At 46.4% G+C, this 20,785-nt stretch overlaps 1 protein-coding gene across 1 annotated transcript in view; it reads right to left on the bottom strand.

The window, feature by feature from the left end:
- CHID1 (chitinase domain containing 1) overlaps positions 1-20,785 on the bottom strand; it is a 1,807,841-nt gene that overhangs the window by 934,349 nt on the left and 852,707 nt on the right. The window contains exon 9 of the mRNA XM_086957742.1: positions 6,837-6,938. Within this exon, the coding sequence (XP_086813868.1) occupies positions 6,837-6,938 (102 nt within the window). The remainder of the gene's footprint in view (positions 1-6,836; positions 6,939-20,785) is intronic.

Genomic DNA, 20,785 nt, shown 5'->3' with positions numbered 1-20,785 from the left:
AAGAGTTTTCATTAACGTGATTATTCTTTGAGGGAGAGCAGTAATCAGCTGGTCGGGTTTAGCACCACCAGTTTGCAACCCATCCGCCGCTATAATGGCCGCCCAATCACCACCTAATTCATTTGCATGATTTTCCTGACGAATCTTAGCCCATACCGGTTGCGGTACAACATTACCAAACAGCATATCGATATCAGCAAGATTCATTATCGTAGCGTCTACGAGCTGCGATAATTCTTTGTAATACCCTGTAGGATTTTTGCGAGGGTCAGGCAAAGATTGCTTCACCTGTAACACTTCCGAGCGTTTCCATGGGAGATGTATCCATACTCTCTGGAAATGCCCCAGTGTCGGAGGAGCAGCATTAGGATTAGGTGGCATCCAAACCGGTGGAACTTCGCGCATAGGAAATTGACCAGACTCATCTGGCTGTCTTTCAATATCCTCAACAAACAAGGCTTGGGGTATCGGAGTGGGACGGAGAGATAGCAATCGCTCAACAGCACGTCGAACGTTGGTATCCACTATCAGTCCATTCGAGAACTGAAGCTGAAGATCAGACAAAGCGGTCAACACCTCGTCAGGTGCATCAGCAGATATCTGATCGCGAAGGACCTTACACATTTCCTCGAACACAAATCTCTGGGTTGGTATATTGAATTGACAAAATGTGTCGAGTACAATACGGGGTGGATTTCTAAGAGGATTTGCCATCCAACCCATCGCCATATTATATAGCGAAGCGCGTTCCCTGTTACCAGGAAGCTGACTACGTCTCTGAGGACCATCGGAACCAGCGGACCCAAGAACAGGTCCGAGCGAATGAAAGAAGCTAGCCGCAAGAGGAGAATTACAACTACGAGTAGAGGGAGAAGTATAGGACACAGGACTAACGAGTGAAGGAGTAGAGACAGTAGCAACAGCAGGAGTTAACAGAACAGGAGCAGTAGCGTGAGCAGGAGTATGTGGAAGCGGAGGAGCAGTAGGAATAGCAACAGCCAAAGGAGCAGGAACGGTCGGAAGAACGGGTGCAGGTTGAGGAACAGGCAAAGGAAGAATAGGTGCAGGAACAGGTACAGGGGGAATCACAGGGGCTGTGGTACCCTGTACATACGGAGGTGGCGACTTCATAAGATAGGACATTAAAGGATCCTCAACTGTCTCATCCTTCTTGTCCGACTCCGTAGGCAAAGCAGGATAGCACTTATCTATAGTCATACGCTGTAATCTGTCAAACACTTCCTTATCCTTAACCTCCTTATCGCGCTGAAATTGCTCTGCTTTCTTTACAATGGTAGCAACATTATCTCGCTGATTTCGTTTAGTCTGTCTGATTTCTTTCTGTCGGGCTTCTTTACGCCACAACCGAAAGGCATCAAACATGGCCGGCCTAGACTTTCTTTCGAACAATTTAACCTCTAGATTATCTAAGATCGGGGCCTCGAAGCTACCATGTGGTGGCCAGCGAAGGTCACCGTCCTTCTTCGTGTATTTGATCCAGTATTCATTAAAAGTAATCGGGCCTAGCCCATGTTTACTGTACAGTTCATAAGTCGGAGTTCCAACCGGAGGTATCGGACACGAGTCCTCCAGTCGGGAATCCACACCACAAGGTCTGAAACAACTAAACAAAGTACTACGACCAGGCATCTTGCACACTAGCCGAGTTCCACAAACTTCAAGGGTTACGGGATTTACCAAGTCCCAGCAAAGAGCTAATACCCTCGGTTTTTGGCGGCTGCAGTCGTCAAATAACACAACAAAGTACGCTAGCAAAGTGTCACCGACAAAAACACTCACACAGCGTCCACAACAAAAACACTCGCTAAAGTGTCAACAACCAAGAACTCTGGGAGCGACCCACAAATACTTAACTCAAAGATCGATGGCGTCTCCAGGAAGGCCCGTCAATCGTCTCGCTATACCAAGGTCTACGCCAGGCGCCAAAACAGGTCTACAGTCAGGGCAGCAGTCCGTCGCAGCCGTCAGGAGGCGGGAATCTTCGCGGGAAAAGTCTTCGGGCCACTTGTTTCGACAACAGGATCGATGAAGGGGAGTGCACCTTCCCTCGGAGATTTCACACGAAGTTCCTCAAGATCGTCGGGCTTGGACCGGTACCACTGATGCAGCCCCACGTTGGGCGCCAACTGAAGGACTGGGCTCTTTAAGACCCAGCGGTGCCAGGGCACAACACCTGAAACCTTCGTGGGTAACCTGCTCCGGCGTACGAATGACAGAGACACTGGACACTTCCTTCGGCGTCAAAGATTCAAGGTTTATTTACTGCAGGGAACACAGAAGTCACGACAAGTACAACACGTGCAACTTGGGGAGACTGCTTCAAATTGGTTCTGTGGATCGCTCCTTTTATACAGTTTTTACCCATAGGACAACATGGTACACAAAGGTTTACAACCCGGTTCCCACAATTATCCCCCAGAGGGGTCGCTTTGGTCACTTTGATACACATAAGGTCCGGAACATAAGTGCGGAAACATTTGGTGGTTCCCAACTGTAAAAACCCATCTTCCCAACATTAGTGCATTCCAATCGGCAGTAAAACAGATCGTAATAGGAACAAAGACAGGTGCAGAGGAAGACGGAGACAGTGGGGAGATCGGAAAGGGTGTAAAAGGGGAGGTATCGGGAAACACGAGATACAGGCATCAAAGGGACGTGCCTAATGAGATGCACGGCTGAGACAATAAACCGGCACGGCAAGATGAGCCTCGAGCGGGGCCATCTGCCTTACAGTATCATCCCCCTCGTCATAAAGACACTTACAAAGAACATGTGTCTTCCGCAAATATCTTGGGAGTCCCAGGGTCGCGAAGCGGACATCGTCCGTTCGCTGGCTACTTGAGGGCAAGAGACAAAATGGATGCCGTATCTAAGATGGAACCCGTGGGTACAGATGAAAAACCCACATAACAAACGAACGGTTTAAGTTAGCACAGCGAAACTGCGCACACTTACTAAAGTCGTCATTTGCGGTTCATAGATACCAGACTCGACCATATTCGTGCGAGTCGAAAACACCACTTACAATTGTCACGGAACCTCAAGGTATGAACACCTGCACCCAGGAAAGTCATTGTTCTCTACCTCAGAGTGAGCTCAGAACCCTAACTGGTGGTAGCAGGTGAACACACTAGGGATTGGTAGGTTTCAAGGGATCTCTCTAAGGGTCCTCAGTGTGTAATTTTTAATACAGTTGATGCTGGAATCAGTGCTGGTTTATTATGCTGGGATGTTTGCTACCAAACCTCTCTCACATCAATGAAGCCATCATGGAGCTGGGAAACCCGTAATGATTAGCCTGTGTACTCACTATGGCTTCCCTGATAACTTACAATATCCAGGAATCAACAAGGTTATTGGAGGGGTATATCTGCACTTGCAGATATGCCCTCACAGGAGATAAAGTCCACCCTGACTTAGAGCTATAGCCTGCTAGAGGGTTGTCTTACCTATAACTCGTGTTGTGTCTGTGGGCATGGCACACAGGGATGTGTGCCATGTTGACTGTTCAGTTTTGTCTGCACCAAGAAGTGCAGGTTGCAGTGTAGGTGCATGTGCTTGGTGAGGGGTACCTTAGGGTGGCACAATTTGTGCTGCAGCCCTTAGGAGCCCTCTACCCACAAGGCTCTCTGTGCCTGGGGTACCTTTCACTAGGGAATTACATGTGAGCTAAAGGGGTATTAATTGTGGAAACAAAAGGTACAGTTTAGGAAAGGAGATCTGGCATAGGGGATCTGGTTGGCAAGGACCCTGTGCACTTCCAGTTAAAATCACATATTTTTCCCGGCAAAAAGTGGAGGCTAACCATGTCCAAAAGAGGTCCTTTCCACAATATATAATAAATATCCACACCAAAAATAAATGTATCATTAAGGCTGCAGTAGCACTGTCACCAGCTAATGTCACTGAGATCACACAGAAAAGTAGGGCCATATATCGACTGGCGGCAAAAAGATTTGGAAAAGTGCAATAGTGTGTTATATCAGGGATATCATGCCAATAATGATATTAGTATTGTGGTGTCATGTAAAATTATGATATCACAAATCGGCCATTTGGGGCTGGAGTGTTATGGTTGCATAATTAACCAGAACTGGTGATTTCAGTCGCTTTTAGGCTCTCCATTGTAACAAACCTTTCTTTATTAGAAGTTTATTTAAGGTAACTGTAATGTGTTTTTAATATCTCACTTTAGATTGGGATCTTAAAACCTAACCATAGCGTCCCTTGCTAAAAGTTTTTTGGGTGAATTCTTTGGGGGTTGTAATGACATCCTTAAACGACTTCTAAGAATGAGTGTGTTCCTCTGCCTTCAGTTCCTCTGGGCATACACTGAAACTCCGCACAGTAGTCAAAGGCTGTAGTCTTGAATCCTCCTCTGTGACTACCACTTTGGACCCCGGTACAACCTGGTGAAGTGTGTGGCCCTCCGCCACACTCCGCCTCAGTGACAGAGTCCGTAATACACTCTGTGCATAGCCTGCATCTGTACCAGTCAGGCACAAGGCTAGGCCTACATCCATACCATACGCCCAGTGGAAATAAGGCGCATAACTTGGCGTTAAAGCTGGGAACAACATGTCATGACTGTGTCAAGTGCCCCACTGTCCCAGCACAGGGTGTAAAGCATGTCACTGGGCTGTACCACAGTCTCTAGGGAGCGTGCAGTCCAAGGTGTGGTTTGGCCAGTTATTATGTCCAGTGCCCCGGGCCCCATTAAGCCCAGACAGCAGCAATGCACGCCTGGCAATAGACACACTTTTGTTGTCTTTTGCCATGATCTGTACCCCTAACCACAGTTAGTACTTGGCAAGGCCGTTGGCCCTACCCATTGGCTTTGGGCATAAGTAATGACATTTGGGCACAGGCTGTACCTGGTACTCATGGCGGGACTACCAGTCTGCTGCAGTTCCCCTACAAGGGTCTTAGGGCTGTGCCAGACCATTTATGCGACAAGCCATTAGTGTTCATTAAATTCTACAATGAGCTGTCTGCCACTTCTGCCTGCCATTCCCCCTCAGCGAAGAGCAGAGCTGGCCTAATGTGCATTTGCACAGCCTTTTGCAGGCAATCCTTTGCATACAAAAACTCTGCAGTCTAAATGTTGGTCTCTCTTCAGGAATAGAGTTGTGATACCCTGCCAGAAGAGGGAGTAGAGGTAATGGTACCTGCTTTGCTTCTGACTCCACCTTATCCCATCTTATCTCAGGCTGGGGTGACGTCAGCGAGATTGCTGAGCCTGCCCTTGCCTATGACAGGATGGTAAAAGGTGGAGTCAGTAGAGGAGTCCCCCACCACGCCCTCTCTGTGGCCCTGATTGTGTGGCTTCACAGCAGGTGGATGTTCCACCTTGAAACCCCAGATCTACCGATCATGGGCACTTCTTGAGCTCCCTTCCACACCCCTGTATCTGAGTGTGATGGCTGGGGCTGGCCAACTCCATGCACATGCTCAGCCTCCCAAGTCATAAGGCAGAAAGCGGCAATCTTTAGCAAATCTGTGTGCTCAGTACCCAGGCAAACTCTGGACTCTGGGGTATTTGTGGGTTAGAAGAAGAAACGTTTCTGCTTCCTCTCAAATCGCTCAATAGTGTTTTCCAAGGAACCTAAACCCAAGTTTCATATGTGAAGTATAACAACTAAAAAATCTTTAGACCACATAGACTCAGTGAATTTTAAACTTATTCAGATGGTGGAGCTCTAGATGTTTGTGATATTTTTTTAATATAGTAGTCGTGAGAACTCTTTATTTTATTATGATTTATACCATGGTTCCACAGGTGATGCAAAGTTTACATATACGTGGCTCATACAATTTCTGTACTAGCCTGCCACTTTGTTCCTTGATATTCAAACAGCTAATGTGCAACTCTATGAATAAAAGACGGGGCTCTTAAAGGACTTTCTAACCCAGCCACAAATATCTGAGCTTCCACTCAAACCTCCTCAATATTCAACAAAGAGTGACAGCTTGAACTTCGAAGCCACCTGGGATCCAAACATATCATGCATTGTTGTTACTGGTAGCACCCCCAGTCCCTGGTCCCCCAGTTTTTGGCCCCCTTCCCTGGGTACTTCCCCCACTCCCTCTCTTTCCGTAAAAACTCTAGGCATCTTACTCAACAAGCACCTCACCCCCCACACTCAGATCAATTCTGTTATTTCCTCTTGTTTTTTTGCCCTTCGCGGTTCTTCTCTGTTCCTGCCCTTAAACTTATCCTGATGGCGATGGTTCTGTCCTGGCTGGATTATGGGAACATTGTATATAATGGAGCTCCCGCATATGCTTTCCACCGTCTCCAGCTAGTCCAGAATCAGGTCGCTCGCCTGATCCATGGCCTATCCAGATGCCATCACGTCACTCCCCTTCTCCAATCCCTTCATTGGCTCCCTATCAAAGAGCGGGCTCTCTTTAAATTGGGATGCACCACTTTTCAGGCCTTGGCGGGGACTGCCCCGGACTTCATTTCCTCCGCCATCAGTACCTGTTGCCCCAATAGAGAACTCTGCTCCTCTACTAAATTTTTGCTTTCTGTCCCCCGGTTCAAGAAAAAGAAATCCGGGGGCCTGAAATTCAGGGTTCTTGCTCCTACTTTTTGGAACTCTCTCCCCTTCCATATTAGATCCATCCCCTCCTACTCTGATTTCCGTAGAGCACTCAAGGCCTTTCTTTTTTCCCGTGCTTTTCCATCCTAGCATCCTGCTTCCCCTAAAACTCACCTCTGGCTAAGCGACCTCCTAGCGCCATGAAACCGCATGGTATAAGTGCGCTATATAAATTGTTGTAAATTCAAATTCAAATTCCTGCAAACTTACCTTTCGGGTGAGGAGTAGTCATAAGTCATGAAGCTGAAACTGTCCACCAATGGGGCTAGCTGCTCAAACTCTTTCCTCCCAAACATGCCCAGCTGGTTGGTCCTACAATTAAAGCAAAAAGCTGAATCATATTTTATGCAACTTAACATGTTTTTTTTATCATTTAATGACGTCCCAGTATTTCCCTCTGCTAGTATTTAACAATCTGAATCCGCCAGCTCATTAAATCGTATTTGAGCTCATCCACAGAAGCCTGGCAGCGGCCTGACGGGTATTTGAATAGTCCCATCTCAACCACGACAGGAGTGCCAGGTGTGACAACAGACTGGACCCAGCCTTCCATTTTAAGCGTCTTCCGCATAAGACCCACCCATGCTCACACCCCTGCTAACCAAAACGTCCTAATCCCTTGCAGAGACACGCTAACCAAATGCGACAGTTTCCCTTCAAAAGACGGCACTGGACCACCTTTTTTAAAAAAAAAATTAAAACATGATTAGTAGTTCCTAACAGTTTACAGGAAGTGACTGCAACACCTAACAAATATTATACGGGCCAGAGACATGATGCATACAACGGACTGAGCAGACCCCACAGTTCTAAATCCACAGAAGCAGCTATGTTAAAAGAAAACCAACAGCACAAAAACTCATTAACCCTGAATCACTAGTACCATCTATAAGGTGGTTAGGTAACCTAAAGAACATCAGTATCTTCTTGTCGACTCAGATAAGAACGGAGTGGTCCCAAAAGTCTTTTGGCCGAGCTTTGGAATGTATTTCTTCAAATATATTTCAATTTGATCTCTACAATATCTCATGTCTTGGAGTCATTGTTCTGTCTTAGGCGCCATCCTCTGCATCCGGTACATAGCAACACATCTTTTGGATAGCACCAATGCCGTGGAGACAAAGCGCTGGGATATTGTCGGGAGTTCATCTGTAGACCCCCCAATGCTAATGGGGAATGGGGCTGCGGGACTCCACCGTATCACCTACCAACACAAACATCTTGGCCCAATGTCTGATTGCTTTGGGACACGACCATGCCACAAGGGAATAAAAGTGAGTTAATCATCCCCAGCTTATTACATTCTACTAAACTATTTGGGGTACATTTTGCTAATCGCTGTGGGGTATACCAACACTGATGTACAACCTTAGATTGAATCAGTTTATGTCTGCAAGGTGGGTCCTTAACTTGAGCGCGCAGCAGTTGTTGCTAATATATCAACTCCACCTCCCACTCATGCCTACTCTGTAAGGGGAGTTTCAGTAGCGACCTCAGAGTATAGAAAGGACACGGATTTACACACTGCAGCGCTGTATAAACTTAGTGAAGAACAAATACATCAGGGGGGTTGGGAACCTCTGTGAAACATTATTTTAGCAGCAGATCAAGGTTAGTAGCAAAACAGGATCGCTGACGGCATACCACTTCCTTTAAACTTACAATCGCAAAAGCCAAGCGCTGCTCCGCACCCGCGGCTGATTTTTCTCATCTCGCCTGGCTGTGCCCCCGGGTCTCGGCATACTGGCGTGAGGTCTACGCTATTATCTCGGAAATTACCTTGTCACCGCTTCAACCTGACCCCGTGCTTTGCCTCTTAGGCTTCGTTAAATTTTGCCCGGATGCCTCTGGTTGCTTGACTGCTATGCTGCTGGTCCTCGCGCTGCGTAGGGTTTCCATGTGCTAGGGTCGCAGGCCTGCGCCTAAGGTAGCCCTCTGGCTCGAGGATGCGTCCCGTTGCCAAACCCTCCTGTCTGAGTTCTGGAACCTTCTACCAGCCAAGTCTCGCCCAATTGGCATATGGGGCCCACTTGTCACCTACCTTTCAAGCTATGATTCCCAGCATCCTGTGACTTCTCCCGCGCTCCCCGCCGGTGTAAGTCCATGAGCTGTTTCCCCTTTGATGTTTTCATCTCTCTAGTGCTTATATGACAACTATTCCTGACATTGTCTTCAAGTGTCACAAGTTTGCGATTGCCTCTACTGAGCTGCATTGTATTGATGTACTTGATCCTTTGCTACTGTGGAATTCTGTAACTGTGCATGTGCAATTTTTCCCAATAAAGGTTTTTGAAAAATTAAAAGAAAAAAAAAAGAAAATTGCAAAAGCCAATACATATCCTGTTACAGAAGAGGCCAGCAAGCTTTGTTACGCCTACAGTACTCAAAATTTCACAGAGAGTTTCTCCAGTATAGGTGGGAGCAGCGGGTTGCTTAACACTGGTCGGAATTGGATCAAGGCATCACACAGCTGCAATATCGCAGCAGTTCCCACCATGCTTTGCATGTCATCCCAGCAACATCAACGTCATCTGCCTTAAAAGAAGACCACCCATAGATTAACCAAGAGTGATCTGGGACGTACTATTGTGTATTTAATAACCGCATTTATCGGTGTTGTTTGTGTGGTCCACCAATCTTTCATATGGTGTGCCTGTGCACAATATATAAAGAGGAGGACAGAGAGACGGACATCTCTCATGGCACGCCCATTGCACTCTGTGCTGCTTACCTCTCCTTAAGGTCAATTAAATGGGTATGTGCCTTAACTGCCCTCCAAAGGTATATCTGCAGGAATGTTTGATAACAACAACAACATCATCATTTTGGTAAGGGAGATGCGAGCCAACATGGAAATCAGTAATTGTATCCAGTGTTTAGCTACACCTCCTAAAGACTAAAGGACGGCTCAAAAATTACACGTAATTAACTCAGCGAAGTCCCTAGTAATATAAGCATTTTCAATGCAATAGGTCTCACATTAGTGTAAGTTTGAGCTATTGGCGTTGCATTATTATTTGAACCGACATTAGCTCAAACTTTCAGTAATGTAAGCATTTACGTATTATGTGGCCGACAGTGGTCACAGGGTACAATGTGAGCAACCGCCTGTAACAAGGAAACGTCAAGCAGCGATGAGGGAGGTGGTAGGGTGAGGGGATAAGCTGCAAAGCGGAAGGGTGTTGGGAGATGGAGGCCAAAACAGGCGCCCTCAGAAAACAGCGCCATGTGAACAAAAATGCACAACAAGCTTGGCATACTGCACTTTATTTTAAAGGTTTTGGTGACCCACACTATAAGAAAGCATAACAACACATGTAACAGGGGCAGCAGATAGGAGAGGGTACAATAGGAGAAAAGACGGTACTATCGAGGGACTAAAAAAGAGGTTAACCAAATAAACAAAAGCATTTGGAAAAGACAGTTAAAGGAGCCAATTAAAACATGGGCGGAGCTTATTGCCCATATCCTGCATACAGCATGTTTAAAAGAGACATCGCAAGCGCTGTCTAGGCTAGACCTAATAAACGCCAAGGTATTTGGTGCTATCCGGGCTCCACCTCAAAGGGTGGGCTACTGTGAACACTTACTTAGCATCCGTCAAAGGGAAAATCTCAGTTGATTTGAAGTCCTGAGTGGCATCTAAATTTTATAACTTCTATGTTGTCAGATTTTCTACAGGCTTCTGGATATACAACATAACATCCTCAGCATATTAGGATAGTACTGGAGATTGACCCCAATACTGAAGATGTACCAACATATATTCCATGGCTGGAGAGGAAATGGCAGAGGGGAGTGGTGCATCTTTTACACCGAGCACCTGCCAGCCATTCACCCTGCAGTGTTGAACCGGCCTGCTTCTTTCTAGGATCTGCAACTGGGAAACTTATGTTTCAGAACAGCAGCCTCTGGAGGCTGTGGGAACAAGGCAAAGTGTGCACTAGTGGCAGCCAAATGAATGACGGAACAAGGAGTAATGTGACAGTGAACCTGTTCTCACTTAATTGGTCATAAAGAAGCAGTATTTCAAATATCTTACAGGCTTAAGGCACCTTCAGTCGAGATCTTTGTGTGCCCAATACTTTTTAGCAGATAATAATCTGGTGGTCAATATACTTGCTGGAGAGTGCTTTGTCTAGTCACAGTTTTGACTCAAAGTAGCATAGAGGGCTAATGAGCCGGCTGAATAGCACATCATTTAATATACAGATCAAAGATCAGCATTTGTAGATAGGTCAGTAGGTAATACTGGTGCTGACACAGAGATCGTTTTGTTACTTGCAGTTCATAACTTGCAATATTTCTAATATAAGACAATGAACTATAAACAGGCAGAGAGAAAGAAAACAAGAAAGAAGCTTAAAAAAACACCCCCGAATCCGAAAAAGACGGGGCTTGGACCGAGTGACGCCCCTCTCCTCCAATGGCTGGCCAGCATTTACTAGGCCAGCCAATGGAGAAGAGGGGCGGGTTCCAAGCCCCCTCTAAGGAACATAAAATCTCGGACTCAGCCCACTGCTACGCAGTGCGACGGTCCTCGACCTAAAAACGGCAAAACCAATAGGTCTGGCTTATAACTGAAAATGCAAGTTAGAGCTATTGACTTTGCCAATGCTTGTTTTTTTATCGGCATTTTCAGTCAGTTGCATTTATGGCAACATGTTTGGTTGTTGCCTTGCTGGAGTTTAGTGCTGTAGAGTGGTGCCATTTCTATTTGGTACCGCCACTTGGTCACGTCTTTGAGACATATTTGCTCTGCCGATGCCTTTTGGCCTTTGTTTATGCAGTACAGAATGAACAGAAGAAAAAGTATGCCGACTTGGAAGCTCGTGACGTCTGCGCATACTGCAGGAACTATTTTATTTGATTAATGTGTCCGAAATGGATTGATAAATTAAATAGCATGACGGCAAAGGGAGAAGCACCTGGGTGACAGCAACATGGTGCACATGAGTTAGAAAAGGACACAGGCAAGAGACAGCAACATGGAGCCCTGGGGGTGGGGCGTGGAGGAAACACACATAGGAGAAATGTGGAAAATGCATGCCCTCTCATGGAGTGCTTAATCAAATAGAAAAAAGTAGCCCCCAACAAGCGAGCAGTGAAAGGACTAGTGCAAGAAATTAGGGCAGTCCAGTCAGATCTCGAATCTGGCAGCTACTACTGAGCTGGATCCAGAATGGACGCAGCAAAATTTACTGAATGTTATCTAGTGTAATTTGGCGATACCAGGACACATTCAGTAATGCCCTCACCGTGTGTGTTTTCTGTTGGGAGCAGAAACCTGCAGGTGGAGAAGGGGCTTCCTTATTTCCACTTCCACCAGGGCCCCAAAAAAAGGACTGTTTTAAAGGGCCATCAGCACTCCATTTGTTCCAGTATCATCTTGGCTGGGAGCTATCTGGATCCTAAAACCTAGTTGCCATTGTATTGGGGGGGCGGAAGGGGGGGGCAAAGGCATACAACTTGATGACTACACAAGTACTCAGAGAAACTGATTTGTAGGTAGGTTTTGTTCAAACCCTATAGATATGAGTTGTGAATGATCTATAAGAATGTCAGATGCAGATGTGAGTAATTACACAAAATGATTTAAATAGCAATTACTAATTGTTTTTTTTATTTTGCTTAGCTGTACTCATCACAGTGTAAGGTGTCAGAGCACTTTACATGACATTAACATTATACTGTAAAAATGTCATACTAGTGTATATAAATCAATGTACAGAAAACATTGCATAATACAACGAGGATTACATATCATTCTTACTGGTAGGCAATGTATGTTAAGAGTGCATGATCAGGAGAAACACAAACTCAGAATTTAAGACGTAATGCAGGGGTTGGGTTTCTCTGTACTAATAAGACTTTATTACTGCGCAAAATAACCCCTTTTAGCAACCTTAGAATAATGATCGATTCAGAAAAAATAAATAAGGTTATTAATCCATGTTTTCCATGTGATGCCTGCTAATGGTGCTGTGTGATTGTGTCTGATGGATGGAGGGTGGTGTGTTGTCAGTGGTATTACATTCACTTGCATGTGAGGGGTGTGAAAAGTTGTCAGTAGTGTAAGACTGACTGGTGTTCTCACCAAACAGACTTGTCCCCATGGTCTTCTACCTATGTGCACTGAGGAATCCCAGAAAGGGAAGGGGTGGAGGCCTGCTTTAGCCTTTATGTCTGCAAGTGCACCTGTGGCTCCCTGAGTGAGGCAGCAGCCTGATTCTGCCACTAGGTTTACTTAGGCACTGAGTGCTTCTAGAAAGTGATATGGCAAGACTGTTCTCTTCCAATTTATCTACTAGTGTGATGAGAAATCTCAAAATGGAGGATGCACTTTGTCTGTTTCTGCCACCAACACTGCATGTTCACAGAGGAATCCAGGAGGATGACGTATGACTAATATCCACTTAGGCATCACAGAGGAGGGCTTAAGCCACTACGTCTCCCTGGGTACCAATGAGGGTATGTGACCTGCGTGGGCACCCTGGGATTCTGAATTGGCTCTGCTGAACAGCTACTACAGCAAATGGACTCTTGCCACTGTTGGAGTGTTATCTTGTGCTAATTTTGGGGCCCGCAAAGTGCTGACATTTAGAGCTGCCATCTTTTGGTGTGGTTTCCCATATATTTTTGCTTCTGACCTCCTGTTTTGACTGTGTGCTGAACTTCATTTTTCATTTTTGCACTTTACCACTGTTGCCCAGTGCTAAGGTGCATGTGATCTGTGTCTAAAATGTAATGGCATTTGGATTCTCCATGACTGGTCTATTTGATTTACTGATAAATCCCTAGTGCAGTGCATTACATGAGCCCAGGGCCTGTAAATCAAATGCTACTCGTAGGCCTGCAGCACTGATTGTGCTACCCACATGAGTAGCCCTTCAAATCTGCCTCAGGCCTGCCATTGCAGAGCCTGTGAGTGCAGTATTAAACTGCAATGTCACTCTTGGAAATTCACCTACTTGGTAGGTCCAAACCTCCCCTTTTGTTACATGTAAGGCAGCCCTGAGGTAGGCCTTAGGTTGCCCCATGGGCAAGGTGCAGTGTACTTGAAAAGTAGGACATGTACTTTTGAGTTTTTCATGTCCGGTAGTGAAATATCTGCTAAATTCGTTTTTCACTCCAGCAAGGCCTATCTCTCCCATAGGTTAGCATTGGAGCCTCCTTGTAACATCTTACACGTGTGACTTCCAATTGGGAGCAGATAGAAAATTGGAGTTTGGTATCTAAAGGCCAGTGTGTGGGGAATCAACAGGATAGGGATCTCAGCCAGCAGCAGATGCACCATCTCCTACAGAGGTCAGGGTCTGGGGGCCTACAACTCATGGTAGAAGTCGGCAAACAACATCCACAGAATGTTGGTAGTGTGGGATCTGGGGTAGCCCTCTGCATCTCTAATACACTGGACCACTCTGGAGGCTGCCAGACAATAGAGGAGTATCCCAGTTTTGTTCCCACGCTCATAGACCCTTCAGGTTGCAGCCCTCCAACATTGCTGGGCCTCCTCCAGGGAGACCTGTTGCAGTGTCGCTTGTGCTACCGTTAACTGGTGAACACACGTCTCAGCAAGAACTCAGCACTTCAAGGCAAGGATTCCAGTCTCAAGAGTCGCGTTGTGCTCGAGCTTATCCTTCTCCTTACCCCAGATGTTCCCTTTCACTGAACCCCTAATCATGGGATTACTGGCTGCCCAGAGGCTGCCAGCAGAGGATACGGTCCCTTGATTGGTCCTAAAGTATGCCTGCAGCTCGGTCTCTACATAGTTGTAACAGTCCTTAACGGACATGTGCCATACATTAGGTCGCCACATGGGCCACCTTGCAGTCTCCGAGAATCCCATATACAAAATAAGGGGTGCATCTAGGGTACCGTAGAACAGCTGTACGTTTGACGTGGTCCTACAGCATGTTTGCATTCAAGGACAGAATTCTAGCTTCCATGACTGGTATGACCGGGTAGCTGCTATTAGCGCGAGGTATCCTCTGTTCTTTATTTTAACTGGCACAATTTCTCTTGCGTTTTTTGCACATTCTATTTTGCTGTACAAAAGGGGGTGGTGATGGACGGAGCATCTGAATCAATCAAACACTCACACCCAGTCAAAAGATCTGGGTTTAATCCATCACCGTTCTATTTTGCTGGCCCCCTCAGCCGGTTCCTGGTTCACCACGGTCTCTTAGCGACCATTTGTTGTGGAGGGACGCACCTCCTCCCCCTGCCTACGCCATTTCCGATAAGGTGGATTTTTAAATGACTCAGAGACCCGGCCGTGCTGAGGCAGTAATCTGCTTGGTAGTCACACACTGCTGTTAGCGCGAGGTATCCTTTGTTCTTTATTTTAACTAGCACTATTTCACTTGCGTATTTTGCACATTCTATTTTGCTGGCACCCTCAGCCGGTCCCCGGTCTCTTAGCGACCGATCGTTGTGGAGGGACGCAGCTCCTCCCTCTGCCTATGCCATTTCCGGCTACGTGACAGCCTCTTATTCAGATGGGGACCCGGTCGCGCAGCGGACACGCGCAGTGGGCGTGCCAAAGGCAAGCCCGTCTGCGCCCATCCGCGATCCGGAGGCGACTGGGGCTGGGAACTCTGCCGATTTCGTACGGCAATCAAAAAAGGTTATTTCCTACGATAGTGAGATGCTTTGGGCTCTGGGCCACGGTCAAATATGCAATATTAGGCTAGATGTAGGGACGCATAGGGGTTCCATGCTGTGTCAGGACTGCAGTTGGGAAGATATTAACTCTTCCCTGATTAGATGTCCTTCCTCTAACAGTCAGGAGAAGGTTGGGCTGCAGCAGGACCACCGGCCATTGAATCGAAATTATATCAAAGCCCTATTATTAAACTATTCAGAGTGAGGAAAACTTACAATGGATTTAGTTTGTTTACTAAGTTGAATAAATTTGATGGCATCAGTGAATAAGTTAGTTCAAAATAATCTAACTAAAATATATCCATAAGATAACAATTATTTGAATAGGGAAAAAACATTCAATGTCAGAAACAAGAAGAGACAAGAAGTACACGGGAAGGTAATTGTATCTAAAAGGTATTTATCTTGAATTGATCAGAGAATAATTTCATGGGGAATCAAAAACAAATAAATATGAGCAAAAAAAGTTATGAACAGATGTAGGCGTGGGTCAGCAAATCAGTACATAACAATTCATCAACTCCTTTCTTTGGAGCAGTGTAACTAAGTTATTTCATGAACAAAGGTATACCCACGCGTACATCTGTTCATAACTTTTTTTGCTCATATTTATTTGTTTTTGATTCCCCATGAAATTATTCTGTGATCAATTCAAGATAAATACCTTTTAGATACAATTACCTTTCCGTTTACTTCTTGTTTCTGACATTTAATGTTTTTCCCTATTGCAAATAATTGCTATCCTATGGATATATTTTAGTTAGATTCTTTTGAACTAACCTTATTGACTGATGCCATCAAATGTATTCAACTTAGTAAACAAACTAAATCCCTTGTAGTTTTTCCTCACTCTGAATTGTTCACTGCCCATACCCACAAGGGTCAATTGGGTTACCCATTATCTATCTATTATTAAACTGTCGCTCGTTAAACAAAAATGACCTCCATACATATGATATGTTAGACGAGTCTCGTCCTGATTTCCTCTTTTTAACAGAGACCTGGCTGACGGATACAACTAATCCAACCATTGCCACAGCACTCTCCCTGGCTATTCGATCCTAAGGAAAGACCATGTAGGAACCAAGGGAGGGGGTGTTGCTATCATCAGTAAAGTGGACATAGTGACCTCCTGTATTCCTCTAGAAGGAATTGTAGGGGAGGAATGCCTCTGTTTCCAAGCTATTCTGTCTCCCCATCAGTGCTTAGTAGGAGTCTTAGTTTATAGACATCCTGGGCATACAGGGGCCTTCCTGAAGTCCCTAAGTGAGGCTATTGCACCGCTTCCTCTAGATTCCAACACTTTGTGGTATTAGGTGACTTCAATGTACACATGGACAAACCGGAAACTTCAGTCTATCCTGCTGGGTGAAGCACTGAATCTCGCACCGCAGGTCTTTGCCCCCACCCATGTAAGAGGTCATATTCTTGACCAAATATTTGCAAATTGCACTATTCAGACAGAGCCACCCCTACCGCTCCCTTGGTTAGACCACTATCTGGTGGGTTTTAAATTGTTAAAAATTACAAAAACGCCCTTTGCCCAGGCTAAGCGACCAGCCTGCACTTCCATACCCTTCAACAAGATCTCCCCGACTGCCCTTAAAAATGAACTCGATCTTCACCCGCTATCTTTATCGGGCAATGTTGACGAGGATGCAGAGGCCCTTGGAAAATGGATTGCGCAAGGAACTTCTGCCCTCGCTCCCCCGAAACTGATCTTCTCTAAAAAAACACCAGATACTCAGCCCCCTGGTTCAATGATGCTTTGCGTCAATGTCGAAAGGATTGCAAACATCGGGAGCGAGTCTGGAGGAAGGACTTTGATATTAAGGATAAAAAGAGCTATAAAGAGGCCATCAGATTCTATCACAAGGATATACAGTTAGCCAAAAAGAGCTTTTTTGCGTCTAAGATTGAGTCCGCAGGAAATAAGGCCAAAGAAATCTTCAATATAGTTAAAAGCTTCTCCTATCCGAGGGCTGTGATGAGGGCCTTCCCTCCCGCCTCGGATTGGATTGATAAACTAGCTAACTTCTTCTATTCAAAGATTACAACAATTCAATCCTCTTTCGACGTCCATTATGAGAATGATCCAATGGTCTCCCCTTGCATTGCTCCCCAGAAGGATAAGGACAAGCCTATCCTTCTCACTTTTCCCCCTCTGTCCCTTGAAGCATCCTTGGCAATCATGAAGGGCCTTAAATCAGGATCGCCGGTAGATCCGTGCCCGGCTAAATTTTTAGCAGAGATGGCAGAGATTTTGGATCTCACAGTAAACAGGGCGATGAACGCATCACTTCTGAGCGGTCAGGTTCCGGCCGTCTGGAAGAGCCATAAAATGATTCCTTTATTTTAAAAAACGACTGATCCCACTATTCTTACCAATTAGACCTATCTCTCTGCTGTCCTTTTTTGCTAAGACAATTGAGAAATATGTCCACTCAGTGATCACCAATTTTGCTGAAACTAATAATCTGTTCCACTCAAGCCAATCTGGCTTTCGTCAGAACCTTAACACGGAGACAGCATTGCTGGAGATCTCGGATTCCATTAAGGAGACTCTTGATAAAGGGGGCAAAGTGGTGTTGGTCTTACTTGACCTCTCTGCGGCGTTCGACACCGTGCCCCATGACCACCTACTGCGGAGATTGCAGGAGTGTGGGTTTGGGGGAACGGTGATGAAGTGGGTGTCCTCCTTTTTCGAGGCAAGACAGCAAGAGGTGTGGTCACTCCCGTTCTCTGCTGGTTTACCTCTCTTGAGTGTGCCTCAGGGATCCATTTTGAGCCCTGTGTTGTTTAACCTGTATATGGCCCCCTTGGCCTCACTGTTGGAAGTCTGTGAGGCTGTAATTATATCATATGCCGACGACACCCAATTGCTGTTTACGTGCAAGAAGGGTGAGGTGTTTAATGGGGAGAAGATTAATAAGTGCCTGAGAGATGCTTTTGCCTGGTTCCAACTGAACCATCTCAAATGTAATTCAGAGAAGTCTGAAATCATCTTCTTCGGTACCCCCCCTCTGGACGCCTGTAAACAATTGTGGCCTCCAGATATGTCCCCCCCTTAAACACCAGTTAAGATCGTAAAGAACTTGGGTGTAAAACTGGATGAGACCCTATCCATAAAATCACAAGTACAGTCGGTTGTAGGCACTTGTTTTGGCCTTCTGAAAATGCTTCGCAGGTTCTTGTTCTTGCTACCTATTTCTAACAGGAAGACAGTGGTACAGGCTCTTATTACTTCCAGGCTTGATTATGGCAACATCCTCTACCTGGGCCTTCCGGAGTTCCTGCTCAGCAGATTGCAAGTTGTGTGGAACGCGGCAGCGAGGGCAGTTCTGGGCCTCGGTCCTAGATGCCGGATCTCCCATCATCTGAAGAAACTGCACTGGTTACCAGTCCGCTTCAGAATACTCTTCAAAGCTCTGGTCCTGGCCTTCAAAGCTCTGCATGGTATGGGTGCACTCTACACCCGTAAAAGAATTTCATTCTACACTCCTGGCAGACCCCTTAGGAGTTGCCATCAGGTGTTGGTGAGCAGACTTAAGTGTTTTAAAGCCAGCTGTGGGGGCCGTTCTTTTCAGGTTCTGGTGGCCAGATCCTGGAACAAGCTCCCTTTACCGCTTAGGCAAACTACAAATATTCTGGCTTTTAGGAAGAAATTGAAAACCTGGCTGTTCCAACAAGCAGGCTGAGCACTCTACTTCTAGGGTCAACACTTTTCTTCCTATTGTGATTCTGCATCTTTCTTTTGTCTCAGCGCCGGGACACCCTTTGAGTAGCTGTGCGCTTTATAAATCCTCCCTTAACATAACATAACATAATAAGACGGAAGGCATCAGAAAGGCGCCAGTGGTTCACCAACAACATGGTGGTCCAGGGCTAGGGGACCCCCATAAGTACAAAGGTAATGTAGGCAGCAGTGACTTTGAGGACTGTAAAGCAAAATAAACACTACACAACAGAACTCCCAGTACCCCAACATCTCTCTCCCTATACTTCTACCCCCGTAGCATATGTCGACCTATGCCGTAGCATAAAACCCTCAACACACAACGTAACATAAAATACCTTCTCAAATGCAGGATCAGTTATCAACCCAACACATGTGACTTTGTATCATAAAAGTGTACCTCTCCTTCCCCTTCATAACAGACAGCATCCACCAGTATAAATGGTGGGAGCCTGCAGTTCAGCCCGGTGGGTCAGTGAGATGTTCAGCCTGGGTGCCAAAGAGCTCTGGTGTGCACTTCCCCAGCTCTGATCCACTTCTCCTGCTGGTGGCGGTTTGCCCTGCATCTGAACCGGAGGAGTCCCGGCGGCCACAGGGGCGGTCTCAGCGCCAATGGGATCTCAATGTTTTCTTCCGGGAGGGTGTTGGATTGGGACAGAGAGCGATCCCCTCAGCTACCAGAGTGGTACCGGCATTGTCTAAGTGGCAAAGTTCAGTCCTTTCGGCTGCCAAGTCCCAGGCCTGTTGCGACCCCTTAAAGAAATATGTTTTAGAGTTGAAAATTACCTTAAATTCGGAAAAAAGGGAATATACTAAAAGTTGAGAGCATGGCGCTTTTGTTTTGTCAAAGGAGCGTCTATGCTGCTGGACGGCCCGTGTGTAATCAGGAAAGATCATTATTCTGGAATCCTGGAAGTAAAGGTCAGATCATCCCCTGGCCTCCCAAGGGTGGTGCCCCTGTTGCTGTGGTTTATAATCCGTGTAATGAGCCGGAGTGCCAGGGTCCCAAGAGAGGGTCTCTGAGCCAAGGACCTGTGGACAGATTCCAAGAAAGACAAAGCACCGTGACAGTGTGTCCTCAGAAATCCAAGACCACAGCCAGCACTCCAAGAATTGCTCTGTCTGAGGTCTCTGACCCTCCCGGAATCTAACAAATTGAAGGTTAATCCTGCGTGATCTGGTCTCAGCATCTTCACCTACTCTTCCAGTGCTGCTGTCACTGTCAGCAGCTTGGAGACCTGTTTCTTAAGGGTGGCCACATCATCCTCCACTGAAGACACACTTCCCTCCGCCTCAGTAAATTGGGTGGCGACACTTCTGAGAACTTGGCACAGGAGAGAGATGTCCACCATGAGCTTGTCCACTTTAGTTTCCACTGACTCCCTAGAGTCTTGGATTGCCCAGAGGATTGTGGCTAGGAGGGACTGTTCAAGGTTGTGCTGCGGGGCAGAGCAGTTACTAGTGGCCTCAGTGCTGCCAGAAGCCACCATAGGCCGCTTGCACGCGGGAAGGAGCACACACAGCCAGGACACAGGCAATGCCAGGCCCTAAGAACTCAAGAAAGGGCCCCTCAACAGAAACAGAAACGGTCCTTGCTGCTCCCCAAAGTCATTGCAGGTCTTCTGAGGGAAGGGAAGCAGCCCAAATTTAAGGTCCCTTTAAGTCACCCAGCTGAGCCCCTGGCTGCAGGGCCGGCGTTAGGCATGGGCAGTGGTAGCAGCTGCCCAGGGCCCCCGCTCAGTTCAAAACATGGGGC

This window comes from Lissotriton vulgaris, chromosome 2_1 (assembly GCF_964263255.1).
Source record: "Lissotriton vulgaris chromosome 2_1, aLisVul1.2, whole genome shotgun sequence".
Taxonomy (NCBI): Eukaryota; Metazoa; Chordata; class Amphibia; order Caudata; family Salamandridae; genus Lissotriton; species Lissotriton vulgaris.
The sequence above is the reverse complement of the archived record's forward strand: the minus strand, read 5'-3'. Positions and strand labels throughout refer to the sequence as shown.